This window comes from Coloeus monedula (assembly GCF_965178545.1).
Source record: "Coloeus monedula genome assembly, chromosome: 7".
Taxonomy (NCBI): Eukaryota; Metazoa; Chordata; class Aves; order Passeriformes; family Corvidae; genus Coloeus; species Coloeus monedula.
In genome coordinates, this window is record NC_138787.1 from 20,291,587 (window position 1) to 20,313,820 (window position 22,234).

At 41.1% G+C, this 22,234-nt stretch overlaps 1 protein-coding gene across 1 annotated transcript; it reads right to left on the reverse strand.

Annotated features, from left to right (window-relative positions):
* Positions 1–333: 333 nt before the first annotated feature.
* On the reverse strand, positions 334–17,170 carry GORASP2 (golgi reassembly stacking protein 2). Its single transcript, XM_082284937.1, has 10 exons — positions 17,047–17,170; positions 8,669–8,749; positions 7,700–7,903; positions 7,185–7,271; positions 6,607–6,737; positions 5,872–6,004; positions 5,622–5,745; positions 5,174–5,260; positions 2,802–2,897; positions 334–2,135 (listed from the first exon to the last, which is right to left on the reverse strand). Exons 1-10 carry the CDS (start codon positions 17,107–17,109, stop codon positions 1,816–1,818), a joined length of 1,326 nt encoding a protein of 441 aa, XP_082141063.1. The 5' UTR covers positions 17,110–17,170; the 3' UTR covers positions 334–1,815.
* Positions 17,171–22,234: the final 5,064 nt, after the last annotated feature.

Sequence of the window (22,234 nt, forward strand, 5' to 3'; positions counted from 1 at the left end):
CTGCAAGAACAAAAACATCGACCCAAGGACTCTAGTTCAAAACATCTGATTACAATCAGCAGTTGCTCTAAATGTGGTTTGTGACAAACATATCTTTACTCTTCTTGCATTGGAAGTGTGTAACAAAGTTGCAGGAAAGGCTGTTAGACCTGTGAAGCTCAATGAAGCTTGATACCAACATACTTTCTCCGTTAGAGGAAAGAAAAGAGGGAACATCCTTCTTCTCATGTCAAGGTTTAATTCTGAGGTATACGACACTGGATTTACAAAGGTAAATAAAAATACATTCTGAGAAACAGCAAGTGCCCTACTTAGCAAGGCAGAGGGATTTCACACTCCAAGTGGCTGAGAAAAGAAACCGCTCACAGTATGAAAAAGTATTGGGGGTCTGTCTTTGACACAGGCTTTTGCCATAACAGATGATGAGGAATGGGTGGCAGAGAAAAGACAAATACTTAGGTGATAAAGATGAGACAGGACAACAGGTACTAGATAAGGCTTCCACTTGAACAAATTATTTGAGACATTATTATTATGATCAGAAGTCAGATGCAACTACTGTTCCAAACACTGATCAGGCAAACTACATTGCCAAAATTAATTACACAGCTGTTGAGACAGACTTCAGCTTGAGCCTGCTGAAGATATGGGTAAGTTTGCATATGCTTGTAGCAACCACATATAAATGAAACCCCAGTAATACAGAAGGACTGGAGTGGTACAGAAGGGTATTCCACATCAACTGTACCTGAGACCAAGAGCAAAGGCTATCATCCAGAGTACAGTGTACATAACAGTTTCTATAAGTGTATCATCTACAGTTAATCTACAATTTTCATCCTAAATAACAATTTAAAAAGCCAAGTATGAATCATATGCAGGCAGATTTAATGACTCATTGCTGCCATGGATTTAACCACGAGTGCTGATCCTGTCTGCCATTAAGATGTCTGGCATTCCCACTTGGACCTATTCCTCTGGAAGGGAGCCCTTTCACAGATCTGTGCTAGAGAGAGCCGAGCTAAAACCAGCTAAATGAGACTTAAAGAATTAAACAAAAAAAAAAAAGTGCTATTTTGTCACACAAAGAATAAAATTCCAGGAATTTATTGCTATATGTATGCTTAATCCATTAATTCATCTTACAGTAGTCATGAAGTGCCAAATTGTGTGCTACATTTAACATTCCATGTATTCCCTTCCAAATGCCATTTTACAGTGGGCGCATGAAACAACGCAGCAGGGGTCACAAAACATGGCTTGAGCATCTCTCAAGAGCTTAAAGACAAATATTCGTGTACAAGCTGAATAACAACATGTCAGTTAACAGGTCACTCAGCAATTTTAACAGAAATATCTTTAGGTGGAAGTTTTGCAGCGTTAAAATTCACAACTCAGACTAAACATTCTCATCCCCACTGTAGAAACAAGATACTTGCAAAGAACAAGAACTATGGTATGTAAATGTCACACGCAAGACCCGCTTCATTTCTATCAGAAGCAAAAACTGCTAATTATAAGCAAGGACAAGCCTAGCAGGGTAAGGCTGTCAGCCTATATTAAAAACATATACCTCAGAGTTTGGCAGTGGAACTCTATTTACCACCTTGACTTTTTTTTGGTAACATACAAGTTCTCCTCCTCCCCCCCACACTTTATAAATCCCCTTTTATTTTTATTATACCTCCATATTATTTACAGGACTTCTAAAGATTAAGTACAAACTAGTATGAAATTAATGATAGCTTGCTTTTCAAATATGTATCCCATGGCTAAATAAATACCAAGCCAATCCAACAGAGTGATCCAACAGAGTTATGATTCAGAAGCTTGTGTATCTGTGATTCCAGTTGTTTTCTCATTAGCTGTGGAGGATTCATTTGATCTGTCAACAATAGTTGCCTTGGAAGCTGGAGTAGCACTATCCAAGGTGAGTGTAGAGGTCTCCTCTACATTTCCAGTAGTGCCAGGGTTGACAGAAAAGCTTCCAGCTTGAGTAATAGAGGGAAGCAAATCTGTAGGCACTGTAGATGCCTCTGTAACCAAAGGAAGCACAGGAACACATTTGGGTGGCATTGATAGAGGCGTTATTCCCATTAGATGCAGAGGCGGCAAGGGGGGAAGGGGTTGCAAACCTAAAAAGAAAAGAGGGGAAAAAAAAGCAGTGAGCTGCTGCACACCACAGCTCAAATGGTAATTGTGCAGCAGGCTCATTTCAAGCCTGATACTTTTCAGATTTCAGAACTGAAGAATCAGAGTAAACTCAAGGTTGCTTGTACCTCCCCAGAGGACTAGGTATTTAATGCATTAATACTGACGATTAGGTTTTCTGGCCTTCACTGGAACTGCCAGAAACAAGAAGTAACAAAAACCATATTCCATATAAGCTTCCAGTATCTTTTTGCTTGCTCCATGTACACCTTCAGCAGTTTTGTTGAATTCAAAACTGTAAATCTAATATTAGTTCATAATTCTGGCATTCAGTTCAGGGAGCTTCGATCTTCTCATCTAGCTTACAAGGAAACACTTCATATTTTCTTTTACCCATAAATAAAATACTTTCACTTTTGGCACAATCTCTTCTGAGCTATAAATCAGGTAATAGAAAATGAAACATGTAAATACAAAGGTTTAGAATTAGTTTATTTAAAGCCATATTCCTTGTCTATCTGATCTGGGCACTAACATCCACTGCCATCTCAAGCAAACATTTATCCCCTTCAGGACTCCCCCATATAGGTGCAAATTAGAGTGTCAAGGTTAACTCTAATTACAGTGTTTCAGTTTGCAGAAGCACATACCAGGCTGTATGATTTCTGGAGCAATCTGTGGTGCAGGTAAATTAAGTTTGGACAGATCAGTCAGGTTAGGAAGCCCTGCTGGTAATGGCATCAGACCTAAGAGAAGAGTGGAAAAGTTACAGCTGAAAACTTAAAACTGTCTTTTTCTAACTGTTTCTTAGATCTTGTTGATATAAAGTAAGTTTTAAATTGTCTTGATTATAATTTTTATATGGAAGTTGCACAGTGGGAACAGATACCTAGTGCAGGGAGTCTGGACTAACAAATACATAATCCCAAACCTTTCAGATTTTTCTGAGGAAAGAAGACTCTTATTTCAGGATTAGAAGGTTTACATTCCAAGTTCGGCTTTCAACAAAGGTAGTTGTTTCACCACAGCACTATACCATAAGTTCTCCATTCCCAATTGGAGTGGCAAACAGTAATAATAGGATTAAATACACAGTTTTCCCTGATCCCTAATATTGATTACTCTATTATTAGTCTTTTCTACTTAGTTCATGACTAGAGTTAAAAATGTATGTCAAAAGGCAGGACAAAGGAACTTTCAAAGTCAGGAAGGACTGAAAGTAGAAGAGAAACATACAATGAATGCAATACATGCCCTGCCATCATTGTTTGCTATGGAGCATCCTTCTGCTCACGAATTTTCCACTTTAGAAGAGCTTCATTTCTGGGACAAGGGCTCTATTCTAAGTACTTTGTGTTTAACTCAGAAAAGGCTAATTCAGAAATAAACTGTTGATACTACAGTATTAAGATAGAGGGGAGAAAAGTCTTAAAGCAAGGCCACTGCATAGAGATTTTGATTAAAACCCAGCCATCTTTACTTACCCATGAATTCACTAGCCACAAAGGCTGACATAATCTGACTCAAAGAGCTTTCAGGTAAGCTATATGCAATTTTGTTTTGAATTTTTTTTTATATCTGAAAGAAGCTGAACTTCATATAAATTCACTCAAATTTTAAATCTCCAGTATATTTAGTAAGAACAATTTCACTAGTATGTCCAAGCAAATTGCAAGAAATATTCTAATTTGCTTTCAAAAAAGCAATGATACTATTCAGAGAAAAAGCTGAATGGAAAACTTGTATTTGCAGAGTTTAGGGAAGGGGTGGATTAGGTGGCTGGGGAAGAAAAGGACAATAATATTTTTCTGCCTAGAGAAAATAGAAAACTACTAACAAGTTCAGTTTCTGTGAGAGTTCTCTGCCCTTGTTTGCATGCACTGAGCTCTACTACACATCTCTCCCATGTTAGAGATCCTCCAAGCATTATGTAATGGACACATCTTTATCTACTTGTCTCATAACAAGCAAAACATAAAATACAACTCCTTCAGTGTTTTGGAAGGCACAACTGAGTCCTGTACCAGCATACCAATGCCAAAGCCAAATCCTATACAATCCTTATTTTACCCCCCATGACTACTTCTGTTTGAAATGATCGTTATTAAAAGGAAACAACCACGTTGCAGAAAGACTTTTACTTGTATTATACCAGTTTAAATTCCAATATAATTCAGAAACACTAACTGCAACATAAATTCTATATTGTTAGCCCTGTATTTATACTAGGAATAGTGATCAAGATGATCTACATCATTATGATGCCTGCAGTGGCCACCTAAAAACAGAGACTAGACAAAAATAAGGGAATAAAGGCAGGTATTTATTTGAAGGGCCTTCAAAGGTTCACCCTGGGGAGTCCAGAGGCTACTGCCAGGATGGACCCCAAGATGGACCGCAGGTCATGAGTTCTTCACACTTTTATGTTTGGTTCATTTGCATAGCAGGGTTAATTCTCCAAGTAAAGCTTCAATTAATGATGTAATTTCCCCAAGCTTGCCCTCCCCTTTAGAGGCTTTTGGTTTATACTTTTGGGGCCTAGGATGGTCTGAGTGTCCTCGGAGAGGAGGCCTGGAGAGGCTTTGTTATGTGTAACCAGCACGAGAGAGCAGAAATTAACAGGCAACAAGGAACTTCAGAGTTACACACTAGGCAGTACAGGATTTGAAAAATATGAAAGTTGAAACCTAAGGCATCATTCCCTCGCTATGGGTTTCCTAAAATGTTGCAAGCAAAACCTTCCTGAGAAATCCTGAATACTGCATCCACTGTGCAGGGGGCCCTGAAAGGTAAACATTGTAAACTATGTTGCCACGTCACTCCTGTGTGCCACAGACATGCTGTGAACATGCTCCAAGAAAATAATTCTTCACATTGTGGAGGCTGTATAGAGAGAGATCTTACATGAAATGCATAATGTATGAAGTATGAAATAATAAAAGCAATGGAAAAACCAGCTCTCTTCTCTTGCTCCCCTAAGATTTTTGTTTCCGAAATGTTTTAAGAAATTTTACCTACTCACCTGGTAATGTAGTTGCTGGGTTAACTGGTGGCACAGAGGTAAGGGACTGACTGACTTGTGGTGGTAATAAGGGAACTGTTGGAACACCTGGTGGAGTACACAGGGAAACAACATTGATTTTAAGCATACAACACTTCATCTTCTTTCCCTAAGGAGTACAAATAAATAATTGCTTACAGGAAAATTACTATCTGCCTTAACTATAAAATGCTGATAAGAAAAAATGGTATTCTAAGTAATACACATGGTATTTTTAACAGAAGTTGTTTGTAATTATTTCGTGAGCAAGTAAGGCACAAATCCAGTACTTTAGCCTTTGTTGTTGAGAAAGTTTAAAAGAAAATTTTATTTTCTCTTCTGCCTTCTATTAAATTAATTAGAAATATCTGTGAGAACAAAAAAGTCAGAAAAGCCATGCATTTCAGGTCAATTACTTTCCAATACCAACCTGTGCTGAGAACATTACTGACAGTAGTTGAAGGTGAGCTAATAGAAAGTCCTGAAAGACTCTGCTCAAGGCCTGCTGACCCAGGAGGGAGGGTGGCTGAGGGATTAACTGATGATAGCTGAACCTTATTGAAAGAGAAAGGAAAGTTACATCATTAGGATTTGTTTCCACATGAACCAATAGAAGCAGAAAAGCAATATATAACATCATCATCCATTTTTACAAAGCTGAAGGAGGGACCACAACTTACCTCTGTGAAACCATCTTTGAGGGGACTGAGAGATGCACTAGGCAACTGTCCTGGGAGAGAAATTTTCTTTCCCTCTTCAAATGGGCGAGTAGGTATCCTGTGCAAATATCCATAACCAATGCCACATCCTAGGCTTTTAAAATACGAAGATTTTTAAGTCAGATAAGTGCCTTTACAGCTACAGACTATAGCAAGCAACGCACGAACAACTCAAGACAGCAACAAGTTTCAAGGTAAATTCTGTACAACCTTCCTCTCCCGCCCCCATGTTGCCTCATTTTCTATGGAGAAATAAACAGTACAAAACAACTGAAAGGAAATTCTATAGCTTTAGCAATAAATATTCAGCACAAAATAAAATTCATTCTTATTTAAACCAAGCAGCTGTACCAGGTATACAGCTTGGAATTCAACTCAGTTGTTACTTGCAGTGCTGTGCTCTGGCTACTCACAGTATTTCAAGGATATACCACAAGCTAACAACGATTTGGAATTTAATGCAGAAAGCAACCATTGCACTTTATGCACTTCTGTAGTAGCTAATTTACTGATTTGCACCCCTCTCATTAGTAAGTGCATCTGAATTTCAAGTAAATATATAATTTATTAGAGCAGAAACACTTTTGATATAACAACACTCTTTCCCTGTCTTTGTAGAAAACTTAAGCCCAGCAGCTTTCAGGCTGGTGCTACAAGAAAGTTGGCCCATTCCCCTGTAAAACATTTTCTCCTTACCTGCCTTCTCCACCCCAGGCAGAATTTGGAGTAATCACCACTTCCCGACAATTATCTGTGTCTGTGTTGTACACATAAAGTTTTAATGGCTTTGCTTCGTGTGTTTCAATCAGGGAAAAGAGATCTTCAGACTGCAAAAAGATGAAAATGAGTAAGGGCCTTCTTGTCCTTATTTTATCATTTGGCATTGGATCAGTCATTCTAGTCCTGACTTTCTGTAATAGACTCTGGTAACAGCCACATGTTGCAGTGCTGCTGTTTTATCACAAAGCCAACTTTAAAATGTGTTTTGCTAGCACAACTCAGAAGACGTGGCACAACCCAGATTTCAAATCTGCTATTCAAAATATTGATATTACAGTACAAAAAAGTTTGTATCTGACTTCATGAAGATATTTAAGAACCATTCTTATTTCCAGGATTGCATTTAAGAAAAGGCACCATGACAGAGCTCCTCCCTCTTTGTATCTGATTTCCATTCACACTGAACAGAAACAGAGCCAGGGATGTTTCAAACTGCCCTGGTACAATTGGGTTTTAGGGTTTTTTTTAAAAAAACATTGTTTTTATATACTTACCTCATTCATGACAGTATCTGCTCCAATGATATAGTCACTATGAGGTCTAAGTCCAGCTAATGCAGCAGGAGAATTTGGCTCCACTTCCTAGTTTTAAGATGGAAAGTTACAAAACACTATGTAACTATCAGGGTGTAGCAGAACAGATAGATAGGCACTTCACACAAGCTGTGAGTCAGACAAACTGGTCAAGTTTTCAACACAGTAGAGTAATGAACTAATTAAACAGTGGCTCTATGGCAGTCCCTTTCCATATGGTTCTGGTGTTGTACCAAATACAGTATCTCTGAGTATTGTACAAACCCATTCATTTAAATATAACACTTGATAATATACTCACAAATACACATTTCTAGTTCAAAAGTCTTCGCAAACCCAAAATCTATGAAAACCAGTTTGACCAATGAGACCAGTTTGATCTCATGACTTCTTAGCTACATCCTATGCAAGTTACTTTTCAACAGTAAGATAGAAATAGTAAGCAATAATGAGAATACTTCCACGTTCATACGTACCAAGACGTGCCAGACATTTTCATTAGCCCCATCAAAGCTGCAGAAGCGAATGCTCACTCCCAGCAGGCCCTGCCCACCCCACATGTTGCTGGGGGTTACTGATGTTTCTCTCAGTTCCAGTGTTTTGCTGCTGTACACAAGCATTTTTACAGGTTTTTCAACATTTGCTTTCAACAGGTCCTTGAGAGTGTCATTGTCTTTATTCTGTGAATGTTTAAGCAAGAGCTTGGGTTAGTGTTTAACAGAACAAACGTTCTGTTCTACAGCAACACTTGTATTTCAGAGGTGCTACAAACACCCTGCATTACCAGAACATGTATTAACAGCTGCTTTGTAACAAGTTTCCAGTCCCTTCACAATTCTAGAATACAACTCTTGCAAAACCCTGGGATTTCACAGTAACAGGTCATACTTTCGAAAAATGGAAACTTCAATTGAATCTGTAGTAAGATGCACCTTGCAGCTTTTCAGTGGCTTTCTCAAATCCTGGCATACTGGTGGAAGAGCTTCCCACAGCTGTTTTTTTCCACTGCTATGACAGTCTGTTGTTTGACTACAGTTCTGCTTGAAAGCTCCCCCCATACCTCCTGCCCAACTAACAGCTCTGACAGCAGCTTTTTCACTCAGCCTGCTTTGACTGAATGAAGTTTGTGAGTTCTCATGGAAGCAGACAGAACTAGGAAGGCACCAGTATAAGCCATGAGGGCTGGATCAGCAGGCAATCCTGTATTGGTGCAGATGTCTGCAGAGAGCATGTCTGTCTGCATCCTTGTCTCCAGCTAAACTCGATAGAATTGTAACTACAGGGTGAAGGAAATCAATTTCTGATGCAGTTTGCCTTGCTCATTTTAAACTAAGGAGCAATATTTTATATACATTTAAATAAAACAAACCCATTGGTTTACCTATAAATATCAGATTCTCAGCACGTTGTTTATATTAAAAGTTATAAAATAACAACACACTTACCAATCTTGAACCATTAATGGACACGATAAAATCAAAGAATGGCTCTAATCCAGCTCTATGCCCTGGTGAGTTCTCTTGTACCTAACAAAGTTAAACAAGAATTTAGTAAAAGTGTTCCAATGCTGATTCATAGATTAGAATTATATTTCTGCTTGTGCCAACTGTAGTTCTAGAAGCTATTAAAGTTTGTATGTATGATTTTAAAATATTCAAATATAATCATATAATCTTTAGAACCAAAAAATCCCTCACTTAAACCCCCTCCCCCCCCGGGATTTCAAAAGAATTAGTAATTTATAAATTGAAGAATGACACAGCAGTAGCCAGTCCCTGGGAAAAGCACTGGTTAGCAGTTGCAGCAGGTAAATTGCAAGTATTTGTTTCAAGAAAGGAGATTATGGTGAAAGGACAAGGTTAATGAATTCTGACAAGGTGGGTTAAAAAGTACTACCTTTCCACAGTAGTACCAACATTGGACCTTACTTTTTATCTTACACTTACTAAAGGAATAGGAAAGTCACATCTGTAAGCACAAGTTGTTATCTCATGATTAAACATCACCTGGTGACATTCTTGAGACACAGAGGGCATCTGTACAACCAGTGATTTCATTAACATAACTTCAAGTTGCAAGAAAAGAGACATGCAATTTTGCAGCCATGGCAGCTCAAGTAATTCAACCACTCCATTAAGACAAGGCCTAAGTTTTGGATACGCACTACTCCCAGAAGCTAAAAGTATACTTTTAATTCCAAATGGAGTAACTGAGAGACATTTTGCCAATGTTTTTTCACTACTGCTTGGATTGCTGACAACAAAAAGTAACTCAAATATGGCTGTCAGATTTTTCCTACAGCTTTTTAGCAAAGACTATCTTTTTCTGTGTGGAAGCTGATTCATTCTACCCACTGGCTTTTTCTTTTATGTACTACAATCACCTTCCAAAAAGATCTAAAAAGCATTACCCTTTACAGTGTGGTTTCTTATATTACATGTTATTCCACCTGACAGAAGTGGGACAAATGTATTTAATTGTTCAATACTGGCCTGATTCTGCAGGAATTGAGTTTTCTTAGTATGACTTATCTAGAACAAAATATTCTAATATGGAATTTCAAAAGTGCTTGATTACTACTAAAACTGTTCCTCTGAAATTTTATTTATCTCTGCCCAACATGTTCACAAAATCAGATCTTGGAAAAAACTCAGATTACTTGTTCGTAGCTTTCTGTAACAGATGCCCAAACTGTAGAACATTAGTCACATAACCTGAACCTGGAATTAGTAATTCCAGAGTCACATCACACTCACATTTGTCCAAGATTTGTAAAGCAGCAAAGAAGTATGAAACCAACAATATCCCAAAGTAGTAAGAATCACTGAGGCAACAATAACATCTCCAAAGTCCACGTTTATAATTTCTAACTAGAACTTTAAGTGTGTCTGTAGAAGTGTCTCTTCAAGATGCCTAGATACTCCTTGGAATTAACTTTCTACAGCTGGGGTACATATATTCTCCCTCTTAGCCAAGTATTAAGTGTATGGAACCACATTTCCCAATCACCAAATATCCTGCAGTCCCTCTAACTAGATCCAAACTACAGCCCCCATGTTACTTAATCTGTCTGTTCAAGATGCCTCTCACTGAGAACAATCAGAGATCAGACACCAAACTGTGCACCAGGCAATAAGGTACAAGTACAAGCTAAGCTGTGTGGAGCAGACCCACTGACTCCAGCTGCACAGAAACTTTCAGGCACATTGTGGATGTGGATTTGGCATTTGTGGACTGTTTCTAGAGCTCATTTAACTGTAGATATTAAAACTTTCAATAAAGTAGGGTTACCTGAGAACAGCCTCCACAAACAGAAATTTTAGCTTAGGAGAAAAGCTGCAGAGAGGCTAAAATTCACTACATAACTTATTCTTCCCAAATGTAGAAAGCATTTACTACACAGAACACTTGAGACCTCCCTGCCAAAGAGAGGTTAAAGAGTTTCATGAAAGGAGAATTTAAAAACTCTGCTTTCCTATGGACGTGATCCATAATGGTATTCTCAGGCTTGCAGTTTCTCTTGTAATCAAGTTATTCAAAACATCCTCTCCTCTTACGTGCTTTTTTTGAGCAGCGAATGTAGGATGAGCTTATGCTGTTTGTTGTTCTTCCCTCAGTTTAGAGAAGTGACACAAAAATACTCTAATAGCCTCTCTCTCTCTCTTATTCCACCACCTATTGCATAGGTCATAGAGGAACTTACAGTTTGTGTTTTTAATGAACCTGACATACAGGCTTTATACCAAAATTAAATCTGCGGATGGTTTCAGAACTTACTAGAAAAAGCAGTTTTAAAGACATGTGTTAGTTAAACCTCAGCATTAAAAATCAATAAATCCAGCAAAGTGGTACATTTATTCTGATAACACATCAGATTTTTGGGACTGGATGTATGTCATGGCCTTGAAATTATGAAAGGCCAGACTTCATCTCATTCAGAGATTTTCCTCCATTTCTAAATTAACTGCTTTGAAATAAAAAAACAAACCATACCAAAACCACAACAACCCTGAATCCTGACACAATATCCCTCCTCAATAACCTCCAAGAGATTATATCCTGAACACTGTGAGCCAAGAGTGGCCAGTATTCAATAGAGCAACTTTTTGAAATAAGATGGCATACCTACAATAAATGAGAATTACCTATCTTCAGCATCTATCAATGTCAAGCTTATTGACACCTGGGATGTATAAATAATTTACTTAGAATACCAAGTCTGTGTTCTGACTCAAACTGGTGAAGGGACTGAGAGAGTTTTCAAGTTCTAAGCTTTTAGTTTGCAGAAAGTATCTGCAGATGTTATACTCCTTGCCCCAAACCCATCACAATCCTGAACATCTCTGCATGGTTTGTTTCTCAGTGGGCATGTAAAAACCACCAGGAAGCTGTATCTAAAAGAAATCAAGCCCTTATAGTTGCATCAATCATACAAGCACCTCAGAAGCAAGTAGCTGCATCCCATTTTGTCATGCTGCCATGCACAGGTTGTCACAACAAGTTTCCTATTTCCCTGGCCTAACTTCCATGGCATGTTTATACCTGGCAGTCCCAGAAATGCCAACCAGAAATTCTGAGTCCATGCCACATGAAAAGTCTCCTCCTTAAAGAAGTGATATACTCAGCCCTGCACAACAATCGCACTGACCCCATACAGCTTTTGCCACACCATCTTACTTTCATTCACTATGTGCCCAATTCATCACCACCACACAGTGCCAAATGCACAATACAGCTCTCTGCTCCAAGCTCTTTGGCCATGATTCTCTTCCAGGAGACACAGCAACAAAGGATAACCAGGGACCTTAGAAAATACAAGGACACAAATTATTCTACCACTATTAAGGATGGAAATAATAAAGATTCCTTGGATATGTACATAAGCTCTGTGCCTCCTGAGCAATCTGGCTTTATGCAGCTTTGCTGTGGGCCCCAAGTAGGTATTTAGTAACTTGCCTTTGTAACTGAATAATTGCTGAGAAATAATCAAGTAATATCATTTACAAGAGATGCTACTGCAGGCAAGGTACCTCTCAAAGGTTCTCTCAAAGCCAGCTGTTATTTCGGACATAAAAGTTACAGACCCTTATGGGTAAATGCCATGACTTTCTAACAACAAACAGTGGCACAGAAAATGCAAAGAAGCTGTGGAAATGCAAGGCCAGAGCTTTTTAAGTGCACATGAAGAAAACCTCTATCAAGAATGCTGAGTATCAGAGAGCAGAAAAGGGCCTTACACATTGCTGCAGGGTTTCAGTTTCTCACCAAGATGTGAGCAGGGCTGCTGAGTACATAGATAACACATTGATTTCACTTTTAATTCACTGTCAAGAATTGAACAGGAAAAAGGATTCAAGGTCAATACACTAATTTTAATTTGCAGTACCAAAAAGACTTAACTGGTAAATGCATGAAGTTTTTCCTTGCTGAACACTGTTCCCAGCACTATCATTCTATACCTACACAGAATATATTGCACATTACACATTTTAAGAAGCCTGCTCAGCAGCACAGTGGTCACAAATCGAAGACCCAAGACAGCAGTGCAACTGCAAATGGAATTAGGCACTGAAACCTGGACTTTCAGAGGCAGATGAAGGTTCTGACCACTTCTGAAAGCCAGCTCCCTTATACTCCTTTTTAAACTTTCAGAAGCTTAGCTTCAAGCATTAAATACACAACTTCCAAGGCCTTCTTTTTTCCCCACATAAGAAACACTTCCCAGTATTCTACTTTATTAGCAAAGAAATGTTGAAAGGTTTTTTCATAGTTCTTCCACCCACACCATAACTGGCAGCAAAATTTCATTATGTATCATGTACAAGCAATTCCTGTTAGATCTGACAGAATCTATTTTATTTCTGTCAGCTATTTTAACACATTACATTGTATAACTGAATTGAATTTCTTGATGAAACACCCAGTTTTCAAGAGAAAAAGCTTTGTAAGTTTTTGGTAAGAAAACAGATGCTATCTATGCAGCATAACCTTTTATTTTAGCACAGAGAATTTAACTCAAGCTTTTAAAATGTGAACTTCCCTTAAAAAGTAAGTCATCACTTCATGCAACATGTTTGTATCACTATTACAACAAACCAAAGCACTCAAACAAGAGTGAGAAATCTAAACTTTGGGCACTGCTGCTCAGTATCTTTTAGGGAGAACACCACATAACATGGTAGCATACACATTTCTCACAGATAAGAATTCTTACGTAGAATCTCACAACAACTGACGTTGGAAAAGACCTCTATGATCATCAAATCCAACCACTAACCCAACACTGTCAAGTTCACCATTAAATCTAAGCCAAAGGCCACATCTATGTGTGTTTTGAATGCTTTCAGGGATGCTGATTAAAAAACTTCCCTGGGCAGCCTATTACAATACCTGACCATCCTTTTGATGAAGAAAAGTTTTCCTCAAATCCAGTCTCTAAATCTCTCCTGGTGCAACTTGAGGCTCTTTCCTCTTGTTCTGTCACTTGTTAATTGAAGAAAAGGCTGAGCCCCACTTCACTACACCTTCCCCTCACGGAGTTGTAGAATGATGAGGTCTCCCCTGAGCTCCTCTTCTCCAGGCTAAACACCCCCAGCTCCCTCAGCTGCTCCTCACAGGACTTGTGCTCCAGAGCTTCTCTGGACATGCTCCAGCACCTCAACGTTGTTCCTGAACTGAGGGGCCCAGAACTGGACACAGCACTCGAGGGGTGACCTCACCAGTGCTGAGTACAGGAGGACAGTCATGGTCCTGGCCCTGCTGGCCACACTATTCCTGATACAGACCAGGATGCCACTGGCCTTCTTGGCTATCTGGGCATGTTGGCTTGTGTTCAGCTGCTGTCAACCAGCACCCCGCCAGGACCTTTTCCATGGGGCCACTTTGCAGCCACTCTGCCCCCAGCCACGGGGATGTTGTGACATCATCTATTAGCTGAAGAACTGTCAAGTCATTACATCAGCCTGGGCAAACCACAGCAGTTTCACACCACTGAACAAGAAAATTACTCAGAATCTTCCTTCATTCTGTTTTGAAGAGGAGAAACAAATGCATACTGAGCAATACACAGAGTCAGCCAGTTGGTCTAATCAGCCACACACCTTATGTTAAAGGAAACTTATGGAGAAAAATTGCTTCAAATGACTTATCACTAGGTCTACTTATGAGGAGATCTGGACAACAGAACACTTGGCAACCTTTTCTCCCTCTTACCAAAAATATAAAAAATCCCAACATTTTAATGTCTAGAACCCCAACAATGCTCAGTGAGCAACTTCTGCTGTCAATTATGCATATGATTAAATTCTTTTCCTTTGACAGCACTTCAGTCCTGGAGTGTTCCTATTTCCTGTTACAACTGCACTGGTGATAAAGCTCACAATGCAAGCAACGTTGCACTGAGTATCAGCAGAAGCAGCCAAAAGAATTAAGTCATCTGCAAATATTACATCAAAAATTAATGATGGTAGTGCTCACTTTCTGCATATATTTCTGTTCCTGTTTGAAGTGAGCAAAGAAAGAGACTTTTTACTAGTTTTGTGGGGAGGCAGCATGTACAGCCTAAAAGTCTCACTGTGAAAAACCTGTAACTTGCAACAGTCTGCTTATCCCTCTGGCAACTTGTGCTTGGCTCCTGCAATTCCAATGAACAGTGTAAACTCTTTGTTTCACGGCCATTTAACACATATTTTTCTTTTATCTGCCTTACCCAAACAAATTCTTCCAGTAATTGAAAAAAATTTCTGACATTTCTCTAATTTTCCCACATGTAATGAAATCTTTAAAACAACCACTTTACATTATTTACAGAAGTTTGGTGTTATCAAAGAAATCTGGTCTTACTCAGATCTGTAACATTGGAAGACTACTCCTGTTTTCCTTCTACCATTCTCATTTACCTCATTAAAGTACTGAGCTCAGAAAAAAAGGTACTTGAGAGTAAATTAGAGCAAAACAGCAGTATTGCTTGACCTCAAGTTCTACTAAAGGTCAATCCATGCACACAGAGCATTTGTGCAGAGCTCCTCTAACAGTGCGAGCCCAAAGCTATCTGGAACAAACTTAATACAGAATAGCAACTGGAAAATTAAAGTTGGAAAAACTACAGAGAGAAACTCTAGTCACATTCATGTATGCCGCATGCATTTCAATAAAAACATCCCAAATTATAACTCTTAGGCTGGGATCATGATGCAGTTTAAGATGCCTGTCCATAGACAGAGAGTGATCACTCATTATTGTGGCATCTCAAGATATCAGTAAGAAGATAAGGCAGTGAAAAACAGATATATCAGCCTGTTTAAGACAGCACGCAGGTCCTTTCCTGCATTATATAAATAAAAATATCCTCTTGGAAATCAACTTCTTTAATGTGCACCTCTCAATTACATTTACAAAGACTGGTAATCAAACACTGCCACTTCGGGTCATACCAAAAACATTACAACAAAAAAGTGCTTAAATGAAAACAAAAGGTGCCAGATCCAAGCCAGATTACAAGAAAAAATGAGTAGATTCTACTTCATAAAAGAGATGAATCTCAATTTATTAACATGCTTTAATCAAACAGTATGAACTCATAAATCTGATATAACTGATACTCTAACTGCAAAGTACACTGGTTTTACAAGTCTCCAAAGTAAAAAGTTAATGAAATTTACACTGTACTATGATAAAAAACCAAAAAAAGTCTGCCAGTTTTACCAACCTGCAGAATAGTTTTTGTGAGGGAAAAGGACAAGACAAAGTGGACTGACATAAACTAGTAACACTGGACTCTTATATACCATTGATATTAAAAGGGAGGAAAAAAACCCACTGTGACTTTAGCCTATATATAAATTTTAACAGAATGTTTGGATTTGATCAGAACATCAGTATTTGCTTCTCAAAAGCAGAGAACTGATCCAAAAGGATACAATTCCAACAAACACAGTGGCCCAGCACGGTACCCAGAGTGAAGGCACTCACACTCCGGCTACGAGGCAGAGGCACTGTGATGTGGGCAGGGCTATGAGTGACTCCAGCAATGTCCCTGTACCCCAGATTCCACAGCACGACCTGGGAACCATTCTGCTCACTGAAAACAAGACACATACTAAAGAAGGGCTTTCAAAAGGCTGGTCACAAAACCTAAAAAATGCAGCCGAATAAGGTATTTTGTATTTCGCATACAGAACCAAAGTTTAGTGGCCACAACGCGAACAAAACCAATGTAACCACGAAAAATAGTACTTTCACTGGAGTTGCAGTCCTCAGCTGTGCTGCCTGTCATGTGAACACCTTGATCCGACACCCCTGAGCTACTGCGGAGGGGCAGCAGCTACAGTCCAATTCATGATGCAGCGACCAAGACAAGCCCGACGCGTTATCCCGGGCGCACCTGAGCGCAGCCCAGACTCGCGCGGGCTGCGGTGTGAACAGCGTCTGCTGGAGGAGAGACCGCCTCGCCCTCAAAGGCTGCCCAAACCCAGCATCGCCTCCCATGCGCCAGCCTGCCGGCCTGGTCATACTGAGGCACAACCTGGCGGCACGACCCGGCCCAGGGAATTGTCTATTCTGGACCAATTCTTCCTCCAGACTTCCCAAATCCGGCAGCGGCAGTGCGGGCCCGGCGCACCTCACCGCTCCCGCGAGCCGCGGCGGAGCCCCGGCGGCCCCGCTGCCCGAGCGCCTCCCCGGGGCCGAGCGGGGAGCCCGGCGGGGCCGCCCCGGGAGCCCCCGGGCCGCTCCAGCGCCTCCCCACAGCGGGACAGGCCCCGGGCCCACGGGCCGCTGCCGGGCTGAGTCCCCGGGGCGCCCGGACGGGCCGCGCCGCCCTTACCCGCAGGACGTGGTAGCCCTCGGTGCCGCCGCCGGGGATGTCGATGCTCTGCGAGGCGCCCATGGCCGCGAACGCGCCGCGACGGGGACGTGGCACCGCGCGCTGCCCCCGCCCGGCGCCAGGCGGGGCCCTACGGCGGCCGCGAGGGGCCACGGCCTCGGGCTCGTGTCTGGCGCCCTCTCGCCCCCTGGCGGCCGAGGGCGGCGGTGCCACTGCGGGGCGGGGGCGCCCGACGGTGCTAGACAGGAAGAGTTAATTAGTTTATTAGTGTTAGCTATATTAATGGGATATAGTAAGTATGCGCACAGAACATAAAGGTAGCAGGTCATACCTTATGCTGCCTTCTCTACTCCCACAGCTCTCTGGAGCTCCGAGCGCCACTCCCCCTGCGAGGCAGAGCCCATAGCGGCTGCGGGGCGGCGCCGGGAGCGCCTGAAACCGTCTGGGAGCTGGAGCTGAAGCGGGAGGAGCAGTGCACTGGTACAGAACGGATCGGGCGAGAAATGCTGCCTAGAGACCGAATTTTGGACTAACCCGGGCATGCACCGCCCGCAAACTTCAGCGCGACAGCGGCGCAGAGCTCGCTGCCGACGCTGTGGTGACACGGCACGGCAGAGCCCCGTTCGTGCGGGCAGAGCCCCGTTCGTGCGGGCAGAGCCCCGTTCGTGCGGGCAGAGCCGCTGGCTGCTGGAACGCACCCCACGGCCAGCAATAAAATCCTGCCCTGAGCCAACGGGGTGCCTCGGTGCAGCTGGAGAAGGCGGACGGTGGGTTATCAAGAAGCACTATGGATCTCAGGCTCACATCATCCCTCTCCGAGAGTTCTTTGTTCCTGGAAGGCTTTTTCACAGCCCGTGCAAACCGGTGCGTCCTGGTTCCGATCCTGCAGACCTCCAGAGAGGTGACCTCTTTAAGGAATGATGCTGTCACCTGTCTTTTAGTGATGCAGAAATACTATTTATTAGTGAACTGCAACACAGTGTTAAAGAGCCTTAATGTTGCACGGAAAGGATATCCAGATTAGCATACTTCACTTCTTTCGGACTCATTTCCCTCTGTATTATCACAGTGCTATCTATCATATTTTCTGCTTAGTATTATTAAAAGCCTCTATGCACTGTGCTTGGGATTTACCCCAGTGCTACCTGCAGAGACGACCAACCCCTTTCCACCCTTGACCACCTCACTGTGCTCAGATGTTTCCACTGGAGCAGACAGACAGTGTTTCTCCAGGCACTCTAGTCAGGCATGGCCAGTTCTGGACTCCATCTGCTCACCAGGCGTGTTTACCTCCCTACATAGTGTCTCTCCTCATCAGTACAAGAAGAAATCAACTCTAGGATATTGAGGTTGCAATGCAAAGTGTGAAGGCAAAATGAATAATACATAAATAAGCTATACCTTTCAAGATTTTCTGTGCTCTTAATACAGTATGAGAAATTTGTTACTGTGAGCTGCTAAAGTAAGTAAAAAAGCTATACCAGTTTAGACAAATTTCATGCCACATTCTGCCAAATTTCTGTCCACATTCCATTTATATTCAGGAGGGAAATCCCAGCCATGTTCCTTTCTTTCTTGTTATCAGAGGTTCATATAGACAATAGTATAACACAGTGTGATCCAGGGACAGTCACTGTGATTCACCACCCTTTATCCAAAGCTTCCTAAAAGATCCATAGCTGATAGCAAACTACCATCCACTGTCATTCTTTTGCTCTCTTCGGGCAGAGTGGCTCCTGTATGATACATCTTTTTATGCTTCCAGGTAGGTGCTGTCAATTTTGTGGGTTGTTTGTAAGGTTTTGTGTGGCCATGAGGCAAATGCTAGCCTGATGTTGTCCTCCTGGCTGACTGGCTTTCTGATGCCAGCCCATGCTTTGTTGAAAACTGACCCATGGGTAAACATCTTCATCTGGTGAAGGCTTCTCTAGGGTATATTCAATTTCATTGCCTTGCCTTTGGTTTGGAAGACCTTTGAATGACTGCGTTAAGAAAAAACCCCACATCTCAAGCCACTCTCCAATGGTTTGCTTCCCTTCCCTGGCCAAAGTCCCATAAATTCCAGAGCATTTTTAGATCACGCAGTAAATTACAGTGACAATTCTGTTTTCCCAGAAATTATGAAGAAGTAAGTTGCTTTGGTGCCAATAAACCTTCCATTATTGGCAGGCACTTTCTACTCAAAGTATATGTTGGGTCAGATATAATAATTGTTAATGTGCTTCATTGAAGGTATTAAAGCCTGGCTTCAGCATGTTGCACACCTTATCCTTAAAAAGCTATCTCTCAGTAGACACAGCAAAATAGACACTGCAAAATACCTATTAGAAGCCCCTTCCCATGTCATTAAAAACTGTGAAGAAGAGAACCGAACTTTGATTTCTTTGAAAAATAAAAAAAAGGTGATTATCCCAAACTTTATGCTTCTGCCCACCAACACCAGGACCAAAAAGAGTAACAGTGTTTTGCCATTAAAAAGCTGCCACTTTGATGAATATGCATTTGAAAATCTGTGCTATGAATACTAGCCTTTCACACACTTCCATCTGGCCTTTAGACGTGTAAACAACTTTAAAACTGGGATTGGCCAAATTACACAGTGCTGATTTTATGAACCTAACTTCTAATTATCCAGTTGCCAGCAGTAGCAAAGCCAAACCCACCACATACAAACTTAAAAGTGAAAAACCCCCATGTCTTTGGCAGTAACACTTCTGTGGCTGAATTCTGCTCCTGTGACCATTGAGAGGTGTGTGAGGGGCTGAGGAGAGCACTTTGGCAATTCGCAGCAGCTATTGCATCCAACTGTTTGTGAAAGGAAATACAAATTATGTATATTCTGACTGCAATTGCAGGAGTGAAGTGTTATCAAAGGAGGAATGCCCTTCATATTTCCTAAGGGTGCTAGTGGTGAAACAAGGCAACAGGTTTTGCAGGTCCTTGAGTATGCTCAGACATTACACCCTCTGAGACCCAGTCGTACCATTGCACCAGTAGTCAGTCTGCCTTATTCTCACAGCAGCAAAGAAATTCCATTTCCCTCTTCCTCAGGAGATCTGTAAAAGTTCCATGCCTGCATGTGATAAACTGAAAAATAGGCAGCCATGTTTTGTTCTAACCATCCACTAAGAAAAAAATAACTCTATCCCAGCCAAATCAGGACAATTGCTCCAGTCAACCCTTCAGAGAAATCTGAACCTGGCCCCTCACTGCAGACATAAACTACATACATCACTGCATCACTGAAATTCTTTTTAAGAACTTTTGCCTTATCACAGTATCTCAGCTTTCCATCAAAGTGCTGTCACCCTTTCTGGGCTAGTTCCACCTCAGCAAAGAAAGATGTTATCTGCAGTTTTCCATCAATTCCCATTAAGGGCTGAACTGAAACACCAGGTTTATTTGAAGAAACATCTTTGAATTTGGTCCAATATTCTATGACAAAAGACTAGTCTGCAAAAAAAAACCCAAATGAACTTTAGAACCCTCTTAGATAAAAAACCCCCAAATCTTACCTAAGAAATAGGAAACAAGATTGCCTTAAAGTATCACTGAAGACCTAATGACAACAAACCCCATTTGCAGAAATTAACTAACAAATATAACCTACCTGTTCTTTTATGTTTGTATCTCAGCAGCTGCATTTCAAAAGTCATTAAAGTTAATGAGCTGTGCTTTATGGTAGAATCATGAAAACTTAATTGGAATAATTAGTTGTGAGATAGCAAGTGCACCTTCCTGGCTAACAACATGTCATCGTTTGATAAGAATAATAATGAATTTAATAAATAAAGCAGGGCCCTTCTAATATGTTAATAAAATAATGAAGTAGAAGGCACACGTGAAAATGATGAATTATTAGTTTGGAGACTGCACACAATTGTCTGAGGAAGATGGATGGGGAAGTGGCCTTCTTGAAACTGTCAGCTACATCTGCTGGCTAAAATCCAGCTTGCAATAGATGAAGCAGCCACGCTGACCTTTGCAGAGGATGTGGTGCAAATACTTCCAGCGAGGCCAGCATCCTTCTGCAGAGCAGAGTGTGCAGTGGATGAAGAAAAGCAACTGCGCTTTCTTTTCCCCTCCTTTAACCCTTCTGTATTAATTGGTGCTGGGCAAACAGGAATGAAAATGGACAGAAACCCAGGCATGTGTGGCAGGAAGGGAGCTTCAGTGAACAAATCAGTCTATTTGACCCAAATCACTTAGAGGCTAAGACAGGCAGAAAATTATGATTTATTGCAGAAACGGTCTTAAGCTCAAACATTGACATGCACACCACAACAAAAGCTTCTGAGGCATTATTAAGAATCAGTAAATAGAATAATTTTAATTAATGGGTGCCTTTAAAATTAAGTGAATACTGCCGGAGTTATAGGAAGGCCTACAGTAATAAAAGGGATTGTCCCAGTAAGCAAACACTGAAGGAAGGCTATAGTTTCAGGTGGAAATAGAGCAGCAGTGTGCAGAGACTAAGAAGAAGATGGGTCATAAGATAGCTCTTAGTTTTATCCTCTAATCAATATATGACCTCATTCGTTTCTGCTCTTAATGTATTGCCCAATATGAGGAATTGCAGTTCAGAATATCTACTTGTTGACTTCAGTCCCAGCAGAGCAGGACTGGGGTTGGTAGGAGTCATAAAGAATCTGATGTATGTCTAAGATCAGCTCATATGTTAGCAGTGCCCAAGGAGATTTTATCACCTTTGCAAGCACACAGAGAACAACCTCCTGCTATTTGGAAGGCATCTACCTGGCTGTGCACCCACAATACTTTGAACTTCTCATTAACAGAAGGCCTAAAGCACAGCGCCTTCAGCTCTACAAAAACAAAAAGGTAGCTCTAACTCGCACAAATGGCTGGTAAAAGCCTGCTGACACAGAGAAGCCATACACTCATCCATTGGCTGCAGGAGTACTCACACACACTCTCCACAGTTTTAGACTGTGGAGACTAGGAGCTGTAGGTGCTTTGGAACTGAGGCAACCTAAGAAGAAATAAGTAAGGTAGCAATGGTCAGCATACGTGCAAATGTCAGGGGGTGTGAGGCTGAACATGTTCTTGACCTGCTGCTGGCAGCAGCTATGAAAAGATCAGACCATGTGTGAATGTAAAGAGAAATTAACAGTGAAGCACTTTGAATGGAAGCCAAGCATTAGTGAGCCTCCGACCAAACAAGCCCCTG

Bases quoted from the DNA above. Each gene is read 5' to 3' on its own strand.
- GORASP2 (XM_082284937.1), bottom strand. From the start codon at position 17,109: ATGGGCGCCTCGCAGAGCATCGACATCCCCGGCGGCGGCACCGAGGGC. The intron at 7,272-7,699 runs GTACGTATGAAC...TCTTAAAACTAG, and splicing joins AAAATGTCTGGCACGTCTTG to GAAGTGGAGCCAAATTCTCC. The intron at 5,261-5,621 runs GTTGGTATTGGA...GTACTCCACCAG, and splicing joins CAGTAATGTTCTCAGCACAG to GTGTTCCAACAGTTCCCTTA.